The sequence below is a fragment of the Thalassophryne amazonica genome, chromosome 19, assembly GCF_902500255.1.
Source record: "Thalassophryne amazonica chromosome 19, fThaAma1.1, whole genome shotgun sequence".
Lineage (NCBI taxonomy): Eukaryota > Metazoa > Chordata > Actinopteri > Batrachoidiformes > Batrachoididae > Thalassophryne > Thalassophryne amazonica.
Window position 1 is genome coordinate 30,022,806 of NC_047121.1, and position 9,026 is coordinate 30,031,831.

General features: G+C 44.6%; 1 protein-coding gene across 1 annotated transcript in view; it reads left to right on the forward strand.

Annotated features, from left to right (window-relative positions):
- Positions 1-8,714, forward strand: part of rtn4ip1 (reticulon 4 interacting protein 1) — a 71,792-nt gene extending 63,078 nt beyond the window's left edge. Inside the window, exon 9 of the mRNA XM_034195619.1 lies at positions 7,465-8,714. Within this exon, the coding sequence (XP_034051510.1) occupies positions 7,465-7,581 (117 nt within the window). The 3' untranslated portion in view covers positions 7,582-8,714. The remainder of the gene's footprint in view (positions 1-7,464) is intronic.
- The last annotated feature ends 312 nt before the right edge of the window (positions 8,715-9,026 follow it).

Below are 9,026 nucleotides of genomic sequence, written 5' to 3' on the forward strand. Positions count from 1 at the left end.
TCCAAAGTAAAGGTCAAACAAGGTTGACGTCCTTAGGATTCTATGACATGTGACATGTGTTACCTCGTAACATGATAACGTAGCGTGATAGATGGTGCAAACTATTCCTTTTTAAAATACTATTAACTAAACCAAGAATTTGCATAATTTTTTACCAAAATTGGAGCAAGTTTAATGTTTGACCCCTGTACAAACTGAAACTGACCTTTGTCACGATATTTGCTGTTTTTACCCCATAACTCCAGAACATTCAGTCATAGATAGTCCAAACTATACCTTTTTGGAAGCTGTGTAATCAGATAAATAATGTGGTATACTTTTCAATATGATTGGAGCATTGTTAAAGTTTGACCCCTGTGTAATTCTTTATTGACCGCTGTAGCTCATTAGAGGTCAGCTCCAGGATGCCTCCATATCTGAAAATAAATATTAGTTAATTTAGAATATTTGTGCCACATTTCATGCTTTTATCACAAACTGAATGATTGTTATGGAAATTTTAGGGCAATTCTAGGGTAACGGAATTACAATCGGCGAAGCGCAGCTTGTGCTGCATTCAAGGGCACTCAGAGCACAGTTTTCGCCGGTTAAAGTCATTCGCGAGGTCCCTTTTTTTTAAAAAAAAATGTCACCCACTTCTGATTGGGGTGGCAACTGGGGTGGCAAGAGCTATTTTTAGGGTGGCAGTTGCCACCCCATGCCACCCCAGTAGATCCGCCCCTGGTTTGATGTAAACTGGGATACACAGTGGAAAAACTGGAGATTGACATTAAATTTATTTAGAAGATGTGGCCAACAATGACCTTAAAAAGTCGCTAGCCTTTGAACAAATGCAACTATTGGTAATTTTTTTAAAGTAGGTCAAGGTCATCGGCCTTCAAACCCATGCAACATACTCCTCCAAGGCATGTACCCACCAAATATGAGGTTTTTGCAAGCAGTAGGTGCTGAGGTACATTGTGAAAAACGAATTGCGGCCGGATAGACGGACAACCCGGATGCTATATGCCCTGCTGCACGGGGCATAACAAAAAATCCAGAAAATCACATTGTATGATTTTTATATGATTAATTTGCATTTATTGCATTAAATAAATATTTGATCACCTACCAACCAGCAAGAATTCTGTCTCTCACAGACCTATTCGTTTTTCTTTAAGAAGCCCTGCACTCTTGAACTGTATTAATTGTAGCACCTGTTTGAACTTGTTACCTGTATAAAAGACACCTGTCCACACACTCAATCAATCACACTCCAACCTGTCCACCATGGCCAGAACAAAGAGCTGTATGAGGACACCAGGGACAAAACTGTAGACCTGCACAAGGCTGGGATGGACTACAGGACAACAGGCAAGCAGCTTGGTAGAAGACAACTGTTATGATTATTTATTAGAAAGTGGAAGAAAACACAAGATGACTGTCAAGCTTCCTCGGTTTGGAGCTCCATGCAAGACCTCACCTCGTGGGGTAAGGATGATTCTGAGAAAGCCCAGAAACTACACGGGAGGACCTGGTCAATGACCGGAAGAGAGCTGGGACCACAGTTGCAAAGATTACATTAGTAACACATGATGCAACCATCGTTAAAATCCTGCAGGGCAGCAAGGTCCCCCTGCTCAAGCCAGCAGATGTCCAGGTCCGTTTGAAGTTCACCAATTACCATCTGGATGATCCAGAAGAGGCATGGGAGAAGGTCTTGTGGTCAGATGAGACCTAAATAAATGTTTTGGTATCAACTCCACTCACCGTGTTTGGAGGATGAGAACAACCCCAATAACACTGTCCCAACCGTGAAGCATGGGGGTGGAAAGGGGACAGGACGACTGCATCGTATTGAAAGGAGGATGGATGGGGTCATGTATCGCGTGATTTTGACAAACAGCCTCCTCTGGACATCTACACTGTTGGAGAGGCAGTCTCTACGTCAGTAAAGCGGCACCAGTTGGGCAAGTGGTGAAGACTAGCAGATGCCAGTCATACCTTAATCAGGGAAAGACCATCAACAGATCTTCCACTTATTACTTTCCCATGTGATGGGGTAGGAAAAAGATATTCTTCTGTGAATAAATTTAGCGGAGTGATAACAGTGAGGGTCAGACTGGCTTTGAACACAACCTCACCTGGAATCACTTGTTTTATGGACAGATCATCAATCAGGGGGAAAGCCGGAGCTGGAGTGTTGATACAACACGGCGGCCTGACACAGGAAAAGGGGTTTAAAGTGGGCACATTCATCACCATCTCTCAGGCTGAGGTGTTTGTTGTCATTTTTGCATTTACGCAATATCTCTAAAATTAGGTCTTGTCTCAGAGTGATGCTGAAAAACTAATTCATGCATTTATTTCCTCTAGGCTGGACTATTGTAATTCATTATTATCAGGTTGTCCTAAAAGTTCCCTGAAAAGCCTTCAGTTAATTCAAATTCTGCAGCTAGAGTACTGACAGGGACTAGAAGGAGAGAGCATATCTCACCCATATTGGCCTCTCTTCATTGGCTTCCTGTTAATTCTAGAATAGAATTTAAAATTCTTCTTCTTACTTATAAGGTTTTGAATAATCAGGTCCCATCTTATCTTAGGGACCTCATAGTACCATATCACCCCAATAGAGCGCTTCGCTCTCAGACTGCGGGCTTACTTGTAGTTCCTAGGGTTTGTAAGAGTAGAATGGGAGGCAGAGCCTTCAGCTTTCAGGCTCCTCTCCTCTGGAACCAGCTCCCAATTCAGATCAGGGAGACAGACACCCTCTCTACTTTTAAGATTAGGCTTAAAACTTTCCTTTTTGCTAAGCTTATAGTTAGGGCTGGATCAGGTGACCCTGAACCATCCCTTAGTTATGCTGCTATAGACTTAGACTGCTGGGGGGTTCCCATGATGCACTGAGTGTTTCTTTCTCTTTTTGCTCTGTATGCACCACTCTGCATTAATCATTAGTGATTGATCTCTGCTCCCCTCCACAGCATGTCTTTTTCCTGGTTCTCTCCCTCAGCCCCAACCAGTCCCAGCAGAAGACTGCCCCTCCCTGAGCCTGGTTCTGCTGGAGGTTTCTTCCTGTTAAAAGGGAGTTTTTCCTTCCCACTGTCGCCAAGTGCTTGCTCACAGGGGGTCGTTTTGACCGTTGGGGTTTTTACGTAATTATTGTATGGCCTTGCCTTACAATATAAAGCGCCTTGGGGCAACTGTTTGTTGTGATTTGGCGCTATATAAATAAAATTGATTGATTGATTGATTTAGTGTGTGGAGCTCCTGATTAACCTCAATTTTAGGGGTAAAAGAGTTTTTATTTACTCAGTCAGGCATGTATATGAGCTGTTAAAGGGCCAGTCTACTCATCAGCTTTGGTGTGAAAGTGTGTCCAGGGACTTAACACACTGGGAGACACGAATGATGTAGTTGTAGTGTGGGTACCTGGTCACACAGACATTGCAGGTAATGAGATAATGGACCGGCTCACAACATTGGGGAGCTCAACTAAATTTGTGGGTCCAGAGCCTGTTGCAGAGGTGTTAGCTGCTGTGCAGAAGACCGCCCTCTAGAACTGGGTCAGGAAGCAGCACCACAAATGATGGCAGCACCTGAGTCGCTACAGGCAGGTAAGACGGCTCGTGGAAGGTCTAACCCTAAGATTTTCCAGGGAGCTAGTTGGCTTGCACACACATGGTCTGAGAGTCCTTCAGGTGTCTTTTGACAAACTCCTGGTGGGCTGCCATTTTACTAAGGAGTGGCTTCCGTCTGGAGACTCGACCATACAGGCCAGATTGGTGGATTGGTGCAGAAACTTGTCTTTCTGGAAAGTTTTTCTCTCTCCACAGAGGAATGCTGGAGCTCTGACAGAGTGACCATCAGGTTCTTAATCACCTCAGTGACTAAGGCCCTTCTCTCCTAATCGCTGAATTTAGATGGGCGGTCAGCTAGGAAGAGTCCAGGTGGATCCGAATGTTTTCTGTTTATGGATTATGGAGACCACTGTGCTTATTGGGACCTTCAAAGCAGCAGAAATGTTTCTGTACCTTTCCCCAGGTTTGAGTCTCCAGACAATCAGTCTTGAGGGTCTACAGACAATTCCCGCAAAGATGATTGGGCAAAACTGCCCAAAGATAGGTGTGCTGGACTATCAAAAGTTAATTATTTAAAAATCATACAATGTGATTTTCTGGATTTTTTTTTTCTTCTTCTTTTTAGATTCTGTCTCTCACAGTTCAAGTGTGTCTAATAAGAATTACAGACCTCTCCATTCTTTGTATGTGGGAAAACTTGCAAAATCAACAGTGTATAACACACTTATTTTCCTCACTGTACATGCTAGGTCACGCACCGAGAAACACGCCATGTTACAAAATGTCATAGCTGATATTTTTCTTACCATGCAAGTGATACTCCTCATCTGAGTCTCCCTAAGTACTTGTTTTTTGACACAAAGTAGTTCCAGCAGTATCCACGGATAGAAACCAGATGTACCAAACGTCCACTCGCCACCTTCGATTACGAATCAGTGGTTAACGTCCAAATCCTTTTTTTTTTTTTTTTTTTTTATGTTGTGCATTTCTGAATGGACATTTTTGGGACGTTATTTTTTTTTAATCCATTCACAAGTAAAATAGCCAGTGCTATAATTTGAATTTGTTGTGAAAGTGTAGGGACACGGACCCACAACAGGGGGCGCAAATGAACGGACAATGGAATAAGCCAATAAATAACAATTTAATGTTGTGAATGTGCACAACAGAGCAACAGACAACACAATTGAGATCAACAGTCAAATTAGTCACAGTGATGTGTGGGCAGGCTCGAGGATAGAAGACGCCCGTCCAGAAAAGAGCCGGATCCCACACGCCTTCCACTTCCACCGGACCTGAAGCAACCCTGGAGCCACCAAGCGCTGGGTCCCCAGGTGTCCACTGCCTCCGGCTGTCAGATCGGGTACTGCTGGCAGGAAGAACAGACAGGTGATGGTGGGTGTGTGAACACCCAGCAAACAGTTCAGTACAATGGTGGAAAGCACCTCCACCTCTTAATCACAATGTTCCAGAATTACGTGCAGATCCTGTTGGTAGACTTAGTAGTCCTTAACCGAGGAGCGGAGTACGCCAACTTCCCAAACACACGACTACTCCTTACGTACAAACAAGTTTGTCTGCAAAAGCAGTGTTACACACAGAAGCAAATACGTTACTACTGTTGTTTACACAGGCTGAGCGGTTTACCTGATCGGTAGACAATTTCTCGGCAGTGAGGTGAAGATGCTGCCCGGCTCTTATGGAGATGTGATTGATGATGATGAGTGACAGCTGGTGTTGTTGATGGGTGACAGCTGCCACTCCCGATTGCTCCGGCGCCCTCTCGTGCCTGAAGCCCGCACTTCAGGCAGGGTGCCCTCTGGTGGTGGGCCAGCAGTACCTCCTCTTCAGCGGCCCACACAACAGGACCCCCCCTCAACGGGCGCCTCCTGGCGCCCGACCAGGCTTGTCCGGATGACGGTTGTAGAAGTCGGCCAGGAGGGCCGGGTCCAGGATGAAGCTCCGCTTCACCCAGGAGCGCTCTTCGGGTCCATAACCCTCCCAGTCCACCAGATACTGGAAACCCCGGCCCTTCCGACGGACGTCCAGGAGCCGGCGAACTGTCCACGCGGGCTCCCCGTTGATGATCCGGGCAGGAGGCGGCGCCGGTCCGGGGGTACAGAGGGAAGAGGTGTGGTGAGGCTTAATCCGGGAGACATGGAAGACAGGATGAGGACTGTCAGGATGGGGAATGGTCCAATAAATCTGTCCTTGAGTTTTTGGGATTCCACCTGGAGAGGGATGTCCTTCGTCGATAGCCAAACCTCCTGCCCGGGCTGGTATGCAGGGGCCGGGGATCGCCGGCGGTCTGCATGGGCCTTGGCCCTCGTCCGGGCTTTGAGCAGGGCAGAGCAGTCAAGGGCAGAGCAGTCAGAGTGCCACACCCGACGGCACCTCCTCAGATGGGCCTGGACCGGCAGCTCTGGCTTCTGGTGGGACGTAGAGTATGTTCCTCGGGCCGGTCCCCGGGTCCGGGTTCCGTGCCAGGGCCTCCCGGACGGTCTTCTCCACGTCCCAGGTGAGGGCTGCCACGATAGTGGACTCGGGGATGATGGGTTCCGGTGGATCTGACAGTTCGACTTTGACCTCCTCTTCATGGACCCGGGACAGGGCGTCACATCGCTGGTTTTTGGTCCCGGAGCGGTAGGTAATCCGGAAGTCAAAATGCCCGAAGAACAGTGAACAGCTGCCACTCCCGGTTGCTCCGGCGCCCTCTCGTGCCTGAAGCCCGCACTTCAGGCAGGGCGCCCTCTGATGATGGGCCAGCAGTACCTCCTCTTCAGCGGCCCACACAACAGAATTTACTCTAAATTGGTGTTTTGAGTTCAAATTCACCTCAAATTTCAGTTAAAATGTATTAATTTATCTCAGACCAGGGCTAAAATGTAATCTCCTTGTTGGGGTAATAATTATGATGAGAAATGACTAATCTGTCCATCATAATTATCTCCAGTGCGTTTCTTATCTTCTCTTTCAGCACCTTGTTAATGGAGTTCACTACCGTTGGGGGTTCTTTGCACCTAGTGGCCGTGCGTTGGATGAAATTACAGAAATGGTGGATGCAGGACAGGTACGTTACGCCACAATTCATTAAAATCACATTTAGGTCTTTGGCGTCAACTCACAAAAGACATCTCAAGGCATGTTATATACACGGCAGGTTAACGCTTGATAATGTATTTTACAGAAACCCAACATTCCCCCTCGAGCAGGGTTGGGTAGGATTACTTTGAAATGTAATCCCAAAGTAATCAGATTACAAGTAATCCAAATATATGTACATACATATATGTAATCCACATGTATTCTTTCAAAGTAATCCTACCCAACCTTGCCCTCGAGTGCAAGAGAGGTAACAGAACGTGACTAACACCACCGCGGCTGCATGTAATGTAATTTTGCAGGGCAAACTCAAATCACTCACTGGAGGTGAAAGTGTCAGAAGTGTTTTTACCAGTTGATGACAGGAATGAAACAAAAAGTGAACAGTGATTATCACTGTTGCTGTACAGTAATAAGGTGTTAGGTTCAAACCCTGGACACACCTGGACTTTTGTCTGAAAGCACATCTGTTTAAATGTTTGCCAAATCAAAATGCAGCAGTTCCACATTGGGATTTATAATACTGCAGGTTGACTTTGTACACATTTTTTGCTGGATGCCCTTCCTGACGCAACTCCACATGACATGTAAAATGGACAAATTTGGTCTTGAACTGGGAACCTTCTGATCTCAAAGCACTAAAGGCTTGGTCACCACATCACACTGCTCATTGATGTACACAATGTTTTTTTTTTATATATATATATAATCAGTTCTTATGTGATGTCAAACAGTCGTGTCCTTTTCTGAAGTTGAGCTGTGATGTTATAAGAAGAAATGCTTTTCTCTGTCTGCCGTGCAGATTCGTGCAGTGGTCGACAAGACCTTCACCTTTTCCGAGGTTCCTCAGGCCTTCGATAAAGTGGAGAAGGGTCACGCCCGAGGAAAGACTGTGGTCCAAATCAGCAGAGAAGTGTGAGAGAAACCAGAACACTGAACCTACTGATGCTATGACACTATCAGTGATGTCATTTAATGGACTGTTCTTTGAGCACCTGAGCAGAAGGTTACTAGTTATCATTGAAAGTAGTAGTTTTCACGTGTTCTTTGATTATATGGTTTAAAGAAAACTGAGATTGCAATTTGATGTCTGACGTATTAAAAAAAAAAATCTTCCTTCTATTGTCAAATATGTGATCCATAAAACCACAATAAAGGCATGAATTGCACAAATGTGTCAGACAGTTTGCAAATATGAGACTCAATCGGATAGTCAACAAACAAAGATCATCCCGTGTGGCTACACATGGAACAATGTAATATAGCAGCCAACAAATATTTTCTTTGCAAGGATTCAGTGACTCAATGCCACCCTGTGCATAGAATGACCAGACGCTCCCTCTGTGCTCAGAGCTTTTCTTTCTCCTGTTAACATTCCTGGTCTGGCTGCAGGTGCCCATTTAGTGTAGGAGATTTCCACACGTGCATGTGAGTCCCACCCTTTGCCCACTGTTAATTTTTTTAAGGTGGTGGATAGCAGCAGCATTTCTAGAAAAGAAATGCATACAGAAATCACCTTTAGAGGCTAAAACTCAAAGCTGTTGCACAAGAATGTAGTCAGATTATAGTCCACAAATGTGGCTTTTTCCACATAGCAATCATTTCAAAGTTTTAGTTTTAAAAGAAAATAAATTCAGAATTACATAATAATAATAAAGCCATGTGATTTAAAATGTGTTCTTTATGAATCTGACTTTGTTTCCACTTCCTCAAAGGTTTGGGTTGGTCCTAGAAGATTTTCATATTTAAAAGTGGACCCTGGTTTAAATTTGGGAACAGCTGCATTAGTAGATTTAATTACGGTTTTTGATTTATATTATTATATAGTATTATAGTAGTTTTTGAGAGATTATTTCAGCCACAGTGGTTTAATATTATAAAGTGAAAATACAAAAAAAAAAAAATGTGTGTTGGAGTTTTATCTGTGCACTTATCCACTGGTCCACCAATCAAAGCCTTGCTGATACGCTGCAGTTTCAGCTCTTTATGATGTCAAATGGACTGCATTGCACTTTTACACCTACACTCAACAAAAATATAAACGCAACACTTTTGTTCTTGCTCCCATTTTGTATGAGATGAACTCAAAGATCTAAAACTTTTTCCACATACACAATATCACCATTTCCCTCAAATATTGTTCACAAACCAGTCTAAATCTGTGATAGTGAGCACTTCTCCTTTGCTGAGATAATCCATCCCACCTCACAGGTGTGCCATACCAAGATGCTGATTAGACAGCATGATTAGTGCACAGGTGTACCTTAGACTGTCCACAATAAAAGGCCACTCTGAAAGGTGCAGTTTTATCACACAGCACAATGCCACAGATGTCGCAAGATTTGAGGGAGCGTGCAGTTGGCA